This window comes from Topomyia yanbarensis, chromosome 2, assembly GCF_030247195.1.
Source record: "Topomyia yanbarensis strain Yona2022 chromosome 2, ASM3024719v1, whole genome shotgun sequence".
Lineage (NCBI taxonomy): Eukaryota > Metazoa > Arthropoda > Insecta > Diptera > Culicidae > Topomyia > Topomyia yanbarensis.
This window is the reverse complement of record NC_080671.1, coordinates 80,937,265-80,956,975: the sequence shown is the minus strand read 5'-3', so window position 1 is coordinate 80,956,975 and position 19,711 is coordinate 80,937,265. Positions and strand designations below refer to the sequence as shown.

Sequence of the window (19,711 nt, the reverse complement as noted above, 5' to 3'; positions counted from 1 at the left end):
TTAGCAGGCCTATGCGAAAGCACTATGCTATATTTCACCCTAAGGAGGAAAATTGGGTAAACACCAAATTTCTCACTAGGGCGAATTTTTTTTGGTAAAACCAGTCTTTGCACTTGAAGGGCACTAGTGTCACCAAGCGGGTTAATCCAAAATATTTTTTACATTGTTATCATTGTTGTTGTTTTTATCAAAAACAGCGTCTTCCTAAATTATCGGACTTTAGAAATATATCTATAATGTTGCGAAAGTTCAGAACTAATTTATTCGCCTTAAGACAGAGCTCAACCTGTCTATGAATATTGCCAAAACTTTAATCTATCTCTAATCGAGTAGCCTTTGACCTCCTCAAGAACTTTGCCGCAAACACCATCTTTCTAAGTTACTAGACTTTTCAGATATATCATTATCTACTACATACTGCAAGCATCTACGCTTACTAGCGCCGCATAGTGAGAGTATTGCAAACTAATCTATTACCGTTGGGTAATCCTCGACCACGACTGTTGAAGACACCACCCTTCTAAACTGCCTTTATGTTGAAATGCAGAACTTGAAAGGAAAAATGCATGCTCACTAGTGTCACCTAGCGGGTAAAATCGAAATTTTTCTATACATCATCAAACAGCACTTGTACCCCTGGAGAACTTAACAGCGTTTTCCTAAATTATCAGACTTTAGATATATATCTATAATGTTAAGAATGTTTCATTCTTATTAGCGCCATCTAGTGGGCGAGTTCTGAACTAATTTGTTTGCCGTAGGACAGAGCTCGACCTGCCTATGAATATTGCCAAAGACTAAATGATCATGATCTCGAGATACATGCTTTGAAAGAAAATGCTCACTAGCGCCGCCTGACGAGTCCATTCCAGTTTAATCTATCCATAATCTAGTAGCCTTTGACCTCCTCGAGAACTTTTCCGAAAATACCATTTTTCCAAGTTATTAAACTTTTGAGTTATATCATAATCTACCATATGTTGAAAGCTTCTACACTCAATAGCGCCGCATAGTGAGAGTATTCCAAACTAATCTGTTACCGCTGGGTAGTCCTCGATCTCTCGAGCAACTTTGCTAAAGACAGTACTACTCTACCTAATCACGATGTTGAGATATAGAATTATTTTAACATGTGTTGAATATTTGCATTAGCACTAGCGCCGCCTGGTGGGGTAATTGCGAGTTATACTTTCTACCATCCAGAAGCTCTGGACTTCTTTTATAAATTTCCCGAAGACACTACCTTTCAAAATAATCAGGGTCTTGATATATTTGACATTGAATCCATTTGATGATAGTCGAATTTACGACGAGTATTTTGATTTATTTACTTTTTCTTCATAGCACCCCTGGCGGCATAGTTCACAACTAATTAGATACCCAATTACACTAAGTTGTAGACCCAAGTGAGTAGAACAACTTTGCTAAAGAAAGTATGGCGCTACATGTTGATACGGACGAAATAATCGGCCACAGGCCCAATTAGTCGAAATCCCATAAGTTATGGGTATCCTACAACGCGGATTCCTTTTATACGCCCCCTGTTAACCTTCAAACTACCAAGCCCTCTTCGATACACCAAAATCGACGTTCAATTAGCCATAACTTTTTTTTCTGTTTAATCGATTTTGATGCAGTTTTTTGCCAAAGAACCGGAAATTATTCCAATTTTTGAAAATGCTTTAAAAATCCTATTCGGAGCTACGACCCCGGAGTAAATCCAGATTACAGCGGGGTACCAACTTTTGGTCATTTTCAGTTTTTCATAAATATTTTCAAAACAATGCTAGAATTCAACATTTTTCGACAAGAATTTGTCAGAAATGACATTCTTACATAATAATTGCACTTCATATATTAGTAATACGAATTGGCCAGTTCCTGGGAGCGGTTCCCAAAAGTGGCCATTCATGAGCTTACATTGCATATGCTTTATTATAACAGAAACACTAATTTATTTCCAGAAATCTTATCAGATCGTCTACTTAGTATAGCAAGCAATTAATTCAATAAAGGTTTAATATAGATTTGCCACTTTCTGACCAGTTCCGGGAATTCCGGAACACGGTTCCCAGGAAGAAATTTATTTTTTATGATAATTGTGGAATGCGGCACATCAAAAAACATCACCTCGATGATCTATGAAAAATGCAATCAGATTCGAAGGCATCCGGACACATGTAGACACTTGATGACCAGTTCCGAGAATTCCGGAACACGGTTCCCGTGTCAATTTTTTTTATGATAATCATCGCATGCGGCACATCAAAAAACATTAACTCGATGATCTGTGAAGAATACAATCATATACGAAGGCATCCGTACACATGTGGACCATTAATGACCAGTTCCGGGAATTCCGGAATACGGTTCCCAGGACAAATTTTATTTTTATGATAATCGTGACATGCGGCACATCAAAAAACATCAACTCGATGATCTATGAAGAATGTAACCATATACGAAGGCATCCGTACACTTGTGGACCATTGATGACCAGTTACGGGAATTCCGGAACAAGGTTCCCGGGTCAAATTTTATTTTTATGATGATCATGGCATGCGGCACATCAAAAAACATCAACTCGATAATCTATGAAGAGTGCAAACATATACGAAGGCATCCGGATACATACGGACACTTGAAGGAGAGTTTCGGGAACTCCGGAACACGGTTCCCAGGACGAATTTTATTTTTATGATAATCGTGGCATAAGGCACATCAAAAAATATCAACTCGATGATCTATGAAGAATGCAATCATATATGAAGGCATATGGATACATATGGACACTTGATGAAGAGTTCCGGGAATTCCGGAACACGGTTCCCAGGACGAATTTTATTTTTATGATAATCATGGAATAAGGCACATCAAAAAACATCAACTCGAAGATCTATGAAGAATGCAATCATATACGAAGGTATCCGGACACATACGGACACTTGATGACCAGTTCCGGGAATTCCGGAACATGGTTCCCAGGTCAAATTTTATTTTTATGATAGTCATAGCATGCGGCACATCAAAAAACATCAACTCGATAAGCTATGGAAGATCTTATAGCTGTTCTGGAGGATTCAGTCGAAAATACTCCTATCACATCATATGATTGCAACTGCTAGCAAACACGACAAAGTGCTCCAAGGGGTACTTCAGAGCATTGATAGTGGGGGGTCATCCGGAACAGATGATTCGGACCTGAAGGTAGGTACTTTACAACCGGAAGGAAAGCCTGACTGTAGTACAAGGATGTATTCTTTTCGGCGAGCGTGTGGTTGTTCCCCAGCCCTACCAGAATCGGATTCTTCAACGACTACACCAAGGACATCCCGGCATTGTTTTGTCTACTGGCCTGGCATAGACGGACAGATTTAAAATTTCGTGAAGCAGTGTAAGGATTGTGCGTCTGTAGCCAAATCTCCAGCTCATGCCACTCCAGAAGCGTGGCCAATCCCGTCCGGACCATGGCAGCGTCTGTATATAGATTTTGCGGGGCCAATCGATGGCCTCTGGTTCTTAATCATCGTGGATGCATTCTCATGGTGGCCGGAAATATACCCAATGAGAACAACTACGACCAAAGCTACCTTAAAGTCGCTTAGAAGTACTTTTGCACGGTTGGGACTACCATTGACTATTCTTTCTGATAACGCTCCCCAATTTACCTGCGACAAATTTTAAACGTACTGTTAACAGCATTGTACATTTGCCTACCGCGCCCTATTATCCGCAATCCAATGGTCAGGCGGAGCGGTTCGTTGATTCAATGAAACGTGCACTGAAGAAGATTAACAAGGGGGAACCCCTCCAGGAAACTTTAGACGTGTTTTTGGCTACGTATCGTGCAACACCATGCGGAGTCATCGGACAAAAGTCACCCAGTGAAGCAATGTTCGGGAGGCAGATGAGAACAACATTCGACATGCTGCGACCATCGAGTTCGTTAACAAACACTTTGGAATCAGAGAAGCAGCAATCAGGACAATTTAACGTTGGTGATTTAGTGCACGCCAAGTTGTACAAACGGAATGATTGGTACTGGGAAGCCGGAAAAAATATTGAAAAGGTTGGAACGGTGATTTACAACGTCTGGCTGAATGGGCTACGTCACGGACTAATCAGATCTCATATCAATCAACTTGGTTCACAGAAAGACACAGTGCAGGCCAACGATAGCGAAGAATCATCGGCGAAGCAAAATGATACCTTACTGTTAGCAGTACTGTTAGATGAATTCAACATTCGTCCGCGACAAACGGCAGACCTTCCTGACGCTGACTCAAGCCAGCCGAATGAGTACCAAGGACATCAACCGCTAATTCCGATACAGAATACGGAGCTGTTACATCAAGCTGCCGCAGGAAACCGAATTCCAGATTCCACTACTTCTCGAGGACGACCAATTCGACTTCCTCCCAGATTTGAACACTACGTTGTGTCATAAAGAGGGAGATGCTACAACACCACCTTACGGTTATCTAACATTGGTGCTAAGCGAAAAGTGACAGCAGACTAGTCACTGCTACCATCTGAGATTTCCTTTTTCCTATGAATAAAAAATGATTAGATCGATTGCTCTAGAACGAAAGATTAAAATTAAAATTAAAATAATAATAAATAAGTTGTTCCTACAATCCGCGTTCTTATTTACGGGACACAACACTCTTGGTATGCTGCTACTACGAGTGAGTTTGTTTTATCCACGACCAAATTCAAGTCACGTTGAGATTTAATCGTCAGAAGATACCTATGAAACCTAGTCGCCAAGCTCTCTTCGTAGATGTCTCAGTTCGTAGATTTGGTATTAACATATGTGACGATATCTAGCGAGACGTTTAAATGATCAAAGACGATGTACCTATGGTCAAATAGCGACGGTTCGAGCTCGTTTGGAACGAACTAGTTTGCCAACTCATGCGTAATCTTTTCAGAGCAGAGAATGACATCTAACACCTCTTCTCTCCAGCTCGTGCAAATGTTGGGCGATTTCCCACATTAAGTATGTGCAGATTTGTACTGCTTAAGAAATCCATCAACTCGGTGCCTCTCAAATTGATATCTGAGCTGCCCCAAATTATGTGGTGGGCATTTGCTGCACTACCAATTATAAGGAGAAACCCATTTCTGCCACAGTATGATACAACTTTTTTGAAATCATCAGAAGGGTATGGTTCATTATGCGCCAATATTCCGAACAATTTTATATATTATCAATAGTCATATTTATTGTGACGGCACAAATATCGCGAGTTGTGGGATCGGATATAAGACATGCGTCAATAGCACAATTTACAAGTATACATGCACTAGGCATTTCAAGTGGATTTATCATGCCATTTTTGTTGAAAGCTACGAATACGGGGTCAGGTAGCTTTTCAACATAGAAGTTTCCTTTACGGAAATACGGTTCTTGAACCAAAGCTATGGAAGCTCTTCCTTCCTGCGACAATGCGGGATAGATTCATAATTGCTGTACGTTTATGCTGGAGATTATTTTGTGCTACACTAACCATACTCGATCACAGCACTACACATTTCATCATCAGCAGCAGTTATTGTACAGCAACTAGAAGATACCAAACACGTTGGTTTATAATCACCTATAGCGAACTCCGAAATGGGTATTAGGGGCATGATCACCATTTTAATCTCACGATTAGCGAAGAAACAAACGTCCACTGTGTCGTAAGACAGCAAGGGTAAGACCCACGACACTCTGTGCGCGACTCGCATATTTAAGACCTCCCAGTCATTCAGTCATCGGCACGGAGAAACACCTTGACTTGAGGACTCCTGTATTCAGTCGCCTCTTCCGACATGGGAACAGGAACCCAGTGGATCGATTCTTGGTTGAGATACTGCAACCCGCTGTATGCTACACGGCCTCTAGGCTGGTTTTGGCCGGAGAAAGATAATAGACTGTTATCAACCTCCTAGTGGACCACAGCTCATAAACCCTTACTAGGTCCGAATTGGCTCAGTTCCCCCTACGTATTTTTTTCTTTTTCACTTTTTCACTGCTCAAAAATGTCGAGCAGTCGCTTTGATTCCATTTTCTATCTAATTTCACTCAAAATCCATCCCCCCCCCAGGTCAATGAAAATCTCCGGAGCAAAGCCTCTCCAGAGTAAGGCTTCCATTCCGGGAATTTATTTCCCGGGAATCCCCGGATTTTTGGATTTCCCGGGATTCCCGATTCCCGGGAAATTGTGTTTTCTCATTCCCGGGATTCGGGAATCCCGGGAAAAAAGATTTTTAATTTATCCCAAAAGGCTTAGGTTCTGCGAAAGAAATTATGTAGGAAATATTTTTACCTGTAAACATTTGGAGTGAGTAGTGAATGCAGATTGTAGCGTTAGTAATGCGCACAATATCTCTGCAACCGATGAGGCCATTGATCAGATTTTTTAACAATTCTTTTAATAGTTTATTTTAATAGTTAGATCGTGAATGAAAGGGCTTGCAATCAAATTAGTAATGAAAATGGCGTTACTTTCTTAAAAAATCGATGAGTATGTTACAATACTTGGGATGGTTTTTAGTGATATCATGCTTAGCGCAAACGCTATTTAAAATAAGGAATGTTTCTAGAACGTCCGCAGATTAATTTGGTCGGTTCATCGAACGCATATTTCGTCTTATTTGTTATACCGTAAATGTAATATCTGTTAATTTTTGGATGCATGAAAAGAAATACATAATGCTGTATCTGTCCAACCTCATTCACATCCAAACTCTTTGAATATCGCTTTCAATGATGCAGAAAGGATTTTTGAAGGGATAAGATTACACAATCCTGATACTCGCCCGTAACAAGAAATCGATGGTAGGTTTCATCCATCGCTGCACAGTTCGTCCATTATCTGCTTGATTTTGATTCACACTTATTTCTGATCCTACTGTGATAAAAATGGATTGCATATATCACATTTTCTCATTTGATCGGAAATAACTGCACACTACCCTGAAACATCTCAATCTTTTCATTCAAGATTACTAACGAAGGTGCTTTGCTTTAAATTGATTAAATTCCATCGTATCAGAACAACGAATTCCAATTTTGGACAGTAACTCCAGTAACTGGGTTTAGTCCCAATCGTAATCGTAATTACCAAAATTTTGGTTATACATATAGCCAAGAAAAATCATAAAACAAAGTTGATGTTGCGTAAACTTATTGACGAGTTATCGAATGACTGAATGATGTGTAGGCCACCAAATCGCCATCTTCTGACAACTGATTTTAGGACAAATACATATGCAATCAAACGGGTTTGAAAACTTTTCAATTTATTCTTTTGTTTTCAAGAAAATCTTTCTCCTTTTTATTTTTCTTCTGTATTCCCGGGATCCCGGGATTTCCCGGGAAATTTATTATTTATTTCCCGAATCCCGGGAAGCTGAAAACCGTCGGGAAATGGAAGCTCTACTCCAGAGATGGCAACCCTAGCGTAGCAACAAGCATTTTCTGATTCTGTTTTCTCCGGAAAACTCCAGATGGATCAATACTCGATAGCGACCTATGGCATTTAAAACTATGAAGTAATCTAGATCACATCAAGTGTCGGTCATTTTCTCAGCACTCAGCGAAAATACATCACCGCAAAGCGTAGGGAATATTTTATGAACCTCACGTGTCTAATTTACATAAGCGTACCATATGCGGCCCGACTAGTCAACTTTGAAACAAACAACAAATAAAGGACATGTAATCGGGACATATAGAATACTTTATTCTGAACGAATTAAGTAGTAGACACAACCGAAACAAAACTATAATAATAATAATTGGTCGGGAAGGGTGTATCATTTTCAACAGGGATTAGCAAAATATAAGAATCATGTCCCAGGAAATTTCCGAAATTTCATACCTAAAAACAATACATTACTGAACCATAGGTTTGGACCAAAAAAGCGTCGTAAAACTTCGTGTGCTGGTTGAAGTTAATTAATACTTAAACCTAGAACGTGGCCCCACGCAGGTAAAAATGCAAACAAGCGAAATGTATAATACATCATTTTCTTCATTTTTTAATTGCGAAAACAGCTGTGTAAATGAAGGTACGGAATTTATTGAATCAATGATACATAAAGTGATTTGAACAAAAATGAATATTGAAAAATCGTGGCTCTGACGATTTTCAAAAATTACTATAACTTTGCGAATTTTGAATCGATTTGAAAAAAATCCAAAAGTTGAAAGAATGATCTAGAAAAGATATAAATGGAATTTCGATATTTTTGAAAAAGTGCAATTATTTGGAAGAGTGAAAGTTCGAAAATCGGGTTTTGGAAAATACTACGAAATGGGGTGGAAATTGAAATGAAAAAAATATTTCTGTCCAGTAATACATTGGTAACACGCAAAGTTACTGTTGCAGCAGTGACTTACGCAAATTATACTTGCGAGCCATTGTTTTGACAAACTATAAAAAATAAACAATAAAAATTATCAAAAATAAGAACGATTTTTTTCTTCTTTAACATTAAATTAAATTAATTGAATAAATGAATAAAAGGGATTATTTAATACTAACCAGTATTTAAATTTTTCACGAGTCACATTTGAACTGACAGCACGAAACCTGACGAAACGCTAACGGCAACCGTACACTGGGGTACAAATGTACCCCACGCCAACTTTGACTCCTACTTCCACGAAGGCCAAAAGTAAACTGGCTTTAACACCTTTTCTCACTCTTACTATGAACTCTAAATTGAATTATGGTTAGGGTCCCAGGTCGGTAAATGCCGAATTCTCGTTTTCACACGGCTCCAAAGATGGCGTGGGGTACATGTGTACCCCAGTGCAGCGTTCTAGGATTAATAATTTGTAATGTATATGCTCAATCTTCTTTTCCAAAAAAATCGACTGTGTTTTCCAACGTCAAAGTTGAGCAAATTCTAAACCCAAATACAAGAAATGCAATTTGTTGAAGTTCTTTTAAAAACACGAATATATATTTCGCATTATAGTTGCAAAAGATCTTTTCTCTTGTATTTTTTTCCTAAGGCAAAATCAATTCTTTTTTTTTTAAACTCTGATGAATTTTACAACATTCTCATTGATTTGAACGTTAATCAGTGCAGACAGAGTTAACAAAAGCAGGATACGATGGAATTAATGCCAGATTCTCAGCAGGATACCTTTTAAATAAATTCGCATACAAAAATGTCCTTTGTTTTAAAATGCTTTTGAGAGAACGATTAGTTGAGGCAACGTAACTATGATGTGACGAAACGCCACAAAAGAGGAAGGGGAGTGTTAAAATCATTTTGAACAGATTATTGATGAACGTTATCGCATTATTGAAAATATAGTTCACTAAATTTTCTTTATAACGAATTTTTGTACGCAATTTTATACTTATTCCAAATTGGTTATTTTGTCCCATTGTCGCAGCAACCTTTGCACAGGAAAGTAACATATTTTGAAGCTTGCGCTGAAAAATAAATTTTTTCCTGATTTTCCAGAGTAAAAGGCTCAAGACTGGTTGAAGGAGTGTCCTTCCAGGATAATTCCTCCAGGATTGAGGAGTTGACCGTCGTTTTAGGATTGCAGTAGTCTATATCCTGATTAGGACAAGACAAGCTGACTACGTGATTGTGGAAGAATCTGTAGAAGATCAGATATTAAAAGCTAGATTAAACTGATGTAAGCAGTATACCGTAAAACTGGAATAAACAAATCCTATTGAAGAAAGACGAAGAATCTCGAGATTAGACTTTGCTATTGAGTACCAATTCAAGGCACCGACAAGGACTTATCTGATAAGTGTTTTATTTTCTTTTTATACCATTTCATCCTTTTTACGTTATATCCATTTTATTTCTAATTTATTATTATGTCATTTTTCTGTACTTTTTTTCTATTAGTATTCATTTAGTAAATTCATTTAATATTTTTATAACACAAAATATTACACCTCAAACCTGGTAGGAGTCCATCTTTAGTTGATATTAGACGTCCTATTAGCTTACCCTCTTGCATGCGTAAATTACTAGAAAGAATTATTCTAAATCGTCTTGAAATATGGGCAGAACGAGAACAAATTTTATCAAATTCTCAATACGGTTTTAGAAAAGGAAGAAGTACCAGGGATTGTACTGCCCTTTTAGCATCCCAAATTCAACTTTGTTTCAATAAGAAAGAAGACATGGCAGCTACATTTTAGGATATTTCAGGAGCTTATGATTCAATATTGGTCAATAATCTATCGCTAAAAATGTTTGAATTAGGAATTCCTTCTGTAATTGTTAATTTTCATAAAAGCCTTTTCGCCTTCAAAATAATGCACTTTTATTTAAATGATTCAATTAAACTATCTCGATATAGTTACTTTGGCTTGCCTACAGGATTTTGTTTAAGTCCCTTTTTATATAATATTTACACAAGCAATATAAGCACTATTATTCCCAATGGATGTATTTTTTATCAATTTGCAGATGATGAGGTACTTTCAGTTGTAGGAAAAGATAAGGTCGATATTCAACATTCTATGCAAATCGCGTTAGATAGAAAAATAGATATAGAACTCAATATATTATTTTTTCCCGAAAACGTACCATTCCAAATATTCACCTATATCTTTACGAGCAGGAAATCATGAAGGTTGATGAATATAAATATATAGGTATTTGGTTTGATAGTAAACTTACATGGAAAAACATATTGACTACCTCTTAAAACTAGTAATAAAAGAATAAATTTCATGAGAAGCATCACTGGCACGTGGTGGAGTGCTTCTCCTTCTGATATGGTCGGTGTTAATTCAGACCGGACTAAGTCGCAAAACATCAAAAAATGAGATGATGATAGCACTGGATAAAGAATATCGTCAGCTACATTCGACTTTTGCCAGATTTGAAATATATAACAATAAACAAGAATTATGGCAAAAATAATTTTCCAGTCATAATGTAAAGGATGCTGCGCTTCAAACTTTAAACTCGTTTTTTCTCGAATCAATATTTTGTCACTTAGTCCGGTCTGACTTAACACCGACCATATGATAATGCTCTATAAAACTTCTATTTTATCAGTTTTAGAGTATGGTTGCTACACTTTTGTATCCGCTACAAACTCACATCTTTTGAAATTAGAGAAAGTTCAAAATCGTTAGATAAGAATATGTTTAGGTTTAATGCAATCTACGCATATTAAATCCCTTGAAGTTACTTCTTCTGTTCTTCCTCTAAAACTTAGATTTCATGAACTTAACTGTAAATTTTTAACTCAATGTTTATCTACTGCTCATCCAATAGTTTCTATTCTTAATTCATTATTTCAAATCCCACCAGTAGAATTGTAATTCCTTACATATTAAGTATTACAGAAGAAATAGTTCAATCATCTTCCTATTTTTATTAGTCATTTGATGTAAATGTTCATTGCACTAAACCATTAATTGACACATCTTTGGTAACACAACTTAACAATATTCCTTCTACTCATTATTCACAATTTGCTCAAACTTTTTTCAATCCGAAAATTATAAATATTGATGTGGAAAATATTCATTTTACTGATTGATCAAAGATTAATGAAAAATCGGGATTTGGAATTTATAATCCACAAATTAAGTTTTCTTTTTTCGTTTTGCATATGCTCTGATAGTCTTAGTTTTTCAGTAGCTCTTGATTCTATAAATTTTAACAACAAAACACATCATTTTATATGGTTGATTCGAGATGTAATTAACAAAATGAACACAGAAGGATTTTCTATAACATTTACATTGGGTGTCATCGCATTGTGAAATATATGGGAATGAACAAGCAGATAGGTTAGCTAAACTAGGATCATCAAGAGGTACTTTTTATGATCGAGGAATTCAAGGTAATGAATACTTTCCTTTGATTCGGCATTCGGCCTTTCTATTTTACCAAAAGTTAATCGTAAACCTTGGTTTTGGAAGATTATATATGCCAACTATCGTATAATATCAAATCACTATTCATGTAAAAGCCATTTATATCGCATTAACATAATTGATTCTAATTTATGTGAGTGTTTAGAGTCATATGAAGAAATTGATCATATCATTTTACATTGTTCTCGATTTTCAGAAACAAGACAACCTTTTACTTCTGGCCTCTCTTCTGCAGGAAAATCTATCTTCCATTCTGTTAGAGATATATTAGCTAATAAAGACTTTGTTAGCTTAGCTTAGGTAGACTAAGCTAACAATTAGCCGTATTAGCTAATGAACACTTTGTTGTCCTTAAAATCATCGTTGAATTTCTTATGAGATCCAATCTTAAACTTTGAAACTTCATAAAATTTATATATTTTCAGATATTTAAAGACGACTGATCGACAGAATTACACAATCAAGCATTACATTTCACATACATATGAAGAATGAAGCTTAGCTCTGTTATGGTTTTATTTAACCGAGTGAGCTAAATTAATTTAAGAATTTATTATTATTATTATTATATATATATATATATATATATATATATATATATATATATATATATATATATATATATATATATATATATATATATATATATATATATATATATATATATATATATATATATATATATATATATATATATATATATATATATATATATATATATATATATATATATATATATATATATTATTTTTTTGAGAAGATAAGTAGGTTTTTATGCCTTTTTGAGAAGAGATTGAAAAATGAAATTTCACTCAAAGGGGCTTTTCCCTACTTCAAAAATAAATTATCAAGTAATAATAATAAATAAATAATAAATAATAATAATAATAATAAATAAATAATAAATAATAATAATAATAATAATAATAATAATAATAATAATAATAATAATAATAATAATAATAATAATAATAATAATAATAATAATAATAATAATAATAATAATAATAATAATAATAATAATAATAATAATAATAATAATAATAATAATAATAATAATAATAATAATAATAATAATAATAATAATAATAATAATAATAATAATAATAATAATAATAATAATAATAATAATAATAATAATAATAATAATAATAATAATAATAATAATAATAATAATAATAATAATAATAATAATAATAATAATAATAATAATAATAATAATAATAATAATAATAATAATAATAATAATAATAATAATAATAATAATAATAATAATAATAATAATAATAATAATAATAATAATAATAATAATGAAAGCTCACGAAGTTTTGTATGAAAATACTAAACCAAAATTTTTAGCAAATCTGGGTTATGATCAGTGGCGGATCCAAGGGTAGGGTCCCTCCGAATTTCTTCTACTTGTTGTAAAATTTTAAATTAGTTTCAGGTTTATATTAGCTTCAAACTCCAAATCATTCCAAACCAAATTTTCACCATATATATTCATTATGTAAGGTTATTACGTATTACGAATTGCATAATATTCATTTCAAAATCGGAATTTCGGACCCCTCCTGAAATTTCTTTCTGAATCCGCCTCTCGTTATGATAGGTCAAGAAAATGAACGAAAATGAAAGCCCAAAAAATGACTCATCAAACACACGCTTCGTGCTATATCAAATAAACAAACGTCTTGATAAAAACAAATCGCTCGGCAAGTGCTATGATGTTATCTCATTGAACTGGTTTTGGTCGGATTTACTTTGTCGGACCCGCCTTACGCGCGTGTTTGATTTCTGCTGAGTCATGTCGTCAGGCGAAAATGTGTGTATAAGGTAGCATTCATCGTGACAATCACATTTTATTCTTCACGGGAGAGGAGTTTTATTCCCATGCCATAACATTTGGGCAGCTAACCAAAATATATGATGAAGAGCAGCTGTTCATCTAGCCAGTCTAATTAGTTGATGTCGTTTGCGAGCCGGAATCAGTCGCTATTTTGTACCATTCTCGTTGCATAAATCCACCGTTGGTCAAACACACAGTCGAAATGTTGTTAATTTTACCCCTAATATTTGCTTACATCGGTTATGTTCTGTTTAATTATCATAAAACTAGACAGAAACTGTTGAAAATTAAATCACACTTTGGTGGTCCCGAATCACATTACTTTTTGGGATCGATGCCAATGTTTGCTGGCAAAAGTATTCCAGGTGAGTACTTCTTTTTCTTTCAGTGTTATACAATCAACAGGATATTTGAACGGGTATTTTTCGAACAGAAATATTTGAAATTGTGACTGCACTACATACCGTCCATGGAGAAGACATTGCCATGATGGCGGCCTTCAACGAGCTGGAGTTAGATTTGTCCAGTTCGAAAAATGTGGAGAAGGTTCTGCTGGCCAAGTCCATCAAAAAATCATTTGCCTATGACTTCCTGGAGTCATGGCTAGGAACTGGTTTGCTGATTTCAACTGGTGAAAAGTGGTTCCGAAGACGGAAAATCATCACTCCGACTTTCCATTTCAAAGTGCTGGAAAACTTTCTGGACGTGTTCAACAAAGAGGCGGACATTCTGGTGGCAAAACTTGAACGGCACGCGGGAAAGGGAGAGTTTGATATTTATGATTATGTAACGCTCTACGCCTTGGACAGTATTTGCGGTGAGTGGAAATCGAATTTTAATGTATTATTACTCACGGAATTTTGATTTCGCAGAAACATCTATGGGCGTTCAGGTCCATGCTCAGGATGACCCAAATAACGAATACGCGATAGCAGTAAAACAGATGAGCACCTTTTTTCTACGACGGTTGTTCAGCATTTTGCGCTCATTTCCTTCGCTATTTTTCCTGTACCCATATGCTAGGGAGCAAAAGAAAGTCATTATGAAGTTGCACAATTTTACAAACTCAGTAATTGACTCGCGAAGAAAATTATTGGAACAGGAAAATTCTACCACCAAGGTGACCTTTGATCTTGACGAAGAAAACATGTATTCGAAGCGAAAAATGACCTTCCTCGATCTACTGTTGAATGTTACGGTCGATGGAAAACCTCTCAGTAGAGAAGATATTCGCGAGGAAGTCGATACGTTCATGTTTGAAGGACACGATACTACCACCTCGGGTATTTCGTTCACACTTTGGCACCTGGCCAAGTATCAAGACGTCCAACAGAAACTTTATGACGAAATTAACCGAGTTTTAGGCACGGATAAAACAAATGCTAAACTTACCAATGTGGAAATTCAAGAGCTTGAATATCTGGACATGGTCGTTAAGGAATCGCTACGATTGATTCCTCCTGTACCGGTTATAGGACGAACGTTACTGGAAGATCTGGAAATGAGTAGGTTGCCCTGTTTGATTTGATTTTATACGTTTCATAAACAAGCATCAACATTTCAGATGGAACAATTGTTCCGGCTGGAACGTCTATTGCCATCAAGATCTACAACATACACAGAAATCCAAAAATCTGGCCCGATCCGGAAAAATTTGACCCGGAGAGATTTTCAAAGTCCAACGAAAGTAGCCGTGGTCGGTACGATTACATCCCATTCAGCGCCGGATCTCGGAATTGCATCGGTCAACGGTACGCAATGATGGAGCTGAAGGTGACACTTATCAAACTGTTGGCGAAGTACAAAGTTTTACCTGGGGAGTCGATGCACAAGATGAGATTCAAAGCAGATTTGGTTATTCGTCCTGACGTTGGCATTCCCATCAAGCTAGCTGTACGTGAGCCTTAGCGGAATCGAAAGATATCACTCTAAAATATGAGCTAGTATGAGTAGGGCTAGCGAGTGAAAGAGTGGGGTGTATACTTCCAAGCCCCGGACCGTATTTTAAACTGAAAGTGGAATTCTGACAAATATTATTCTGACAACAATTTATTTAAATATGCAAATAAAATTTCAATATCCTATACGATATAGTTATCATAGCTTGTCTCTGAAAAATATTCTAAATATGAAGGCAGCAATATAAAAGGAAGACATGATTGCAATTCGAGTTGTGATTAAATTATTTTTGATGGTGCATTTCTGAGTATTACCACAGATCACAGACGCTTAGGCTCGATTTGAATCGCGTGTAAATACCCGCTACTGAAATCCCGAATAAATCAGACGTCTGAAACACGGTTGGCAAACGTTTGTAGATGGCGCAGTGATCGATACAATGCAGTTAGAGCGCAGCTGTCAAACACGTGTAGCAAACAGTTGCGCAGATTGTAATAGTGAAACACGGATTTCCAACGTTTATCAATTTGAAAGTTTACACAGGTTTTCGAAGAAATTTTGTTCTAGCCTAACGTCTGTTATCTGTGGTATTATTTTCTTCTGTGAATCTCGCTTCAGATATATTCGAAACAATACGGTGTATTTAGTTTTACAAGCTATCACTTTTTTTCAAGAATAGTACAACTTTTGACAATGAGTTTGGGAAAAAGCAACAATGAACTCAAAGGCAGCACATTAAATGTTGTCGAAATGAAGTATTTATTGAAGTTCGTCCGTAGTGATCCATTTTTTTATTCAGATTGTTTAATTTCACTGACTCTATTACGTTACCTTGACAGTGCCCACAATTTTGTTGTTTTACAATTTAATGTTCTTAAAGCTAAGGCATTACAGCCTACATTTTAGATTTTTTAACAATCATAATTCCTTGATTTCTCAATTAAAACTAGAAGAAAAATTTTTTTGCATTTCGTAGGGGAGCGAAATATTATTTGAAAAGCCATTCACATGGGGGATCAATTCTTTGAAAATACATTCACAACGGGGTCATTCACAAGGAAGACATTTAAAAAAGCGACATCCACAAGGGGGATTTAGTAGTAGAGAGCATATTAAAGGACAGGGAAGAGATAGCGGTCAACGTTGACAGGGAGAAGATGAACCCAAACCATTATGGCATACGGAAAATCACTCGGCTGATCTTTTTTGGGGGCCAAACTTCCAGGTCAATTCAATTGTGCAACATTAGATTTTCTGTCTCACTCGTAAATAAGATCAGAGAATAAAAAGGAAAATAACATAATTTTGGATATTTATCGCCAGCACATCCAGAACCCAACAGAAATCGTTTAGCTGAGATCTGGCACCAAAATACTCGTCACATGACCATATCACATGTTCGATGTCGTGACAATCGTCGCCACAATTTCAAAGCCCATTCTTGAAAAGTCCAATATGCCGGGAATGCTCATCCAACGCATAATGATGTGACATGCATTATCCGAATGAAATCACAACCCATATCCGTCCTCTTTGAAACAGGGTTTCGTCGACAATTTTGGAATAATGGAATGTAGCCACTGTATTTTTCGAGTGTCCTCCGGCAAGAAAAAAAATGTAAAATTCGTTTAAATTAATTGGTCTATCATAAAAAATGCCTTGTAGCGCGATCACCTGAGGGATTCCTTGGGAAACCGACCGACCGCAAAATATGACCATCGTCGATTCGAACGAAACTTTGCAGTTGTGTTCGGCTTAGGAATCTCCATGATTTTTTCTGGCAACTGCAATATTTAGATACAAGCGCAATTTTTCAAAAGGACGCCGACGTTTTTAAGTGGATTAATTTCAAAATTGTATTGTTCGGTTACTCTATTTTGTACAGCGAAACTGTCTGACGAGTTACAGAGAATGAATACTTCACAAAAACAAAAATTTATGTTAATAATTTAAGTTGCGAAAAACACATTTTTCATGTTTTATATTTTGTCAACAAAAACCTAAAGAGAAAAAAAACATTTTGGATGTGATTGTACAATGGAGAACTTATTGGTAAAAAAGTTTTTTAACAATAACTTTGCACTTGTTTTGAAATTTCATAATAATTGATATAAAAAACTGTAATTTGATGATAGAATATAAAGCTAAGTATCATTCTAAATCAAAATGCATTTAACAAATATCTTCCAAAATGCGATAGTTTTCGAGATATTTGAAATTTTGCTCCATCAAAACTAATTAATTCGTGTAATTATGCCCTTTTTAAAAATTATTCAACAATTTAATGCTTATCGTTTTAAGACGTAAAAGAAACTTTTTCAAAGTATTTGGATCACGGAGAAGCTTTCGATATAAAAGTATTAGCTTATTTACGATGAATAGCTTCGTGCTGATCTTCGTTTTCCACTAAGACAAGACATGACAATAAAGGGGGTCGTTTTTGTTCTAATTTTACGTCAGAATGCTCCAGCTGCTGATTGGTTGATTCTGACAACTTGCACCGTTGGAAATATTACTGCATGGGATAGTGAAAGGATGTTTGGCAGTGTTGCTATATTTAAAGGAAAATATGGTCGTTATATTTTGACAAATAAAATAAATGTCGTCAAATGAGTAAAATGATCAAATTCATCAGAAATTGTGCGGAAAAGTAGAACAAGTATTTATCATACAGTTGCAGTATATGTGGTGGACTTTAATAATAATAACAAAGCAACTAATCCATTGTACAAAAAATTAGAAAATGGCTTCATTAAGCCATTCTAGACATCCATGAGATGGAAAACTTCATCAATATTGTGGATCCAGATACAAAATATTACAGATATAAACTAAATCAAGACGCCACTCTTTTTTCTAGTGCATGTAAGGTTTCAAACCTATTTTTCCTGGAAAACGGTGGGGTCAAGAAAAAGGTTAGGTGCTTCCCTCGCAGTGCTAGAAGTTGCTCAATTTTTACCTTCCAATGCTCAGTACAATTTTCCTTAAATATTTACAATAGTACAATTGCGAGGAAAACGTAGCCAAATACAGTCTAAATTGTTAAGTTTTATCAGTTTTCAGCAATATTGCAACATAACGAAGATATATGAAAAATTCATTTTCCGTCGTCAACGCAAACTGTCCCTGGTAACTTTTGTGAGAAATTCCTACCCCAATTAAAAGTCATAGCTGTTTAAAACGTTGTAGTCCACAAACAACATGGGCATGAATGGGTTAAGGAGTTATATATTGGAACTCAAAAAATCGAAAAAAAAATATTGAATATTCTCAAAGTACATACTTTTGAAAATATATGTGCGAAATTTCAACAAGGTCGGAGTACCAGATTTCAAACTACAGCCGTTTGCAGTGCGTAGGTTCTTCTGCGAATGAAGGTAACACAAAACTTTCAACGCAATTATCTTGAAACTAAGTTTTTTGAAAAGTACCGTTGCGGTGAACGTGATATCTCCAAAACCATTCATCCGATTTTCTTTGAATTTTTTGTATCTACATTCTCGTGTACTGAATTGTTCCTTTTTCATCAAACATTTTTCGATTCTTTGCAATGGATTTTATATTAAAAACTTGAACACCAAAAAACTCAATTTTTTGGACCACGTGTTTTTTTGCAAGAAAAAAAATTTATTGGAAAATCGATCCGTTCAAGTACACCACAATACATTTTTCTTCAAAAATCATTTTATTTTTTTAATTTCAGAGCGTTCACCGCAAACCTCTGCAAAAATAACACGCTTCGGGGGATAGGCCATAACTCCGCCAACCTTGAATATTTTTTCTAATTCAACTTATTTTTTTCCAAATTCGATAGTACTACCAACGAACTGTCTTTCGATTTTCCAAATAAAATTTGTATAAAACACTTTAAAAAATCACGAACTTAACTCAATTTTTCGTCACAACTTTGTATATAACCCCTTAAACTACAGTTCCTCAGATATTGAAATCGAATGCCTTTCTCGAGTCCCTTTTTCGATGAATTAAATTCTAATCAAAAACAACCACAAAGTCGAACTGACCATCCTCTCTCTTCTCCACCCAACCATTAAAGTTTAAAAAAATCAATTGATCGCCCATGTAAATG

The 19,711-nt window shown here is 35.5% G+C and overlaps 2 protein-coding genes across 2 annotated transcripts; both read left to right on the top strand.

The window, feature by feature from the left end:
* The first annotated feature begins 3,769 nt into the window (after nt 1-3,769).
* Nucleotides 3,770-4,447, top strand: LOC131679553 (uncharacterized protein K02A2.6-like). Its single transcript, XM_058960294.1, has one exon. It carries the CDS (start codon nt 3,770-3,772, stop codon nt 4,445-4,447), a length of 678 nt encoding a protein of 225 aa, XP_058816277.1.
* A 9,276-nt stretch (nt 4,448-13,723) lies between these two features.
* Nucleotides 13,724-15,812, top strand: LOC131678621 (cytochrome P450 4d1-like). Its single transcript, XM_058958845.1, has 4 exons — nt 13,724-14,090; nt 14,159-14,542; nt 14,598-15,230; nt 15,290-15,812. The coding sequence occupies exons 1-4, from the start codon at nt 13,928-13,930 to the stop codon at nt 15,631-15,633; spliced, it is 1,524 nt and encodes a 507-aa protein (XP_058814828.1). The 5' UTR covers nt 13,724-13,927; the 3' UTR covers nt 15,634-15,812.
* Nucleotides 15,813-19,711: the final 3,899 nt, after the last annotated feature.

Coding starts and splice junctions, on each gene's coding strand:
- LOC131679553 (XM_058960294.1), top strand. CDS start 3,770: ATGAAACGTGCACTGAAGAAGATTAACAAGGGGGAACCCCTCCAGGAA.
- LOC131678621 (XM_058958845.1), top strand. CDS start 13,928: ATGTTGTTAATTTTACCCCTAATATTTGCTTACATCGGTTATGTTCTG. Junction 14,543..14,597: donor CGCCTTGGACAGTATTTGCG/GTGAGTGGAAAT, acceptor TTGATTTCGCAG/AAACATCTATGGGCGTTCAG. Junction 15,231..15,289: donor ACTGGAAGATCTGGAAATGA/GTAGGTTGCCCT, acceptor TCAACATTTCAG/ATGGAACAATTGTTCCGGCT.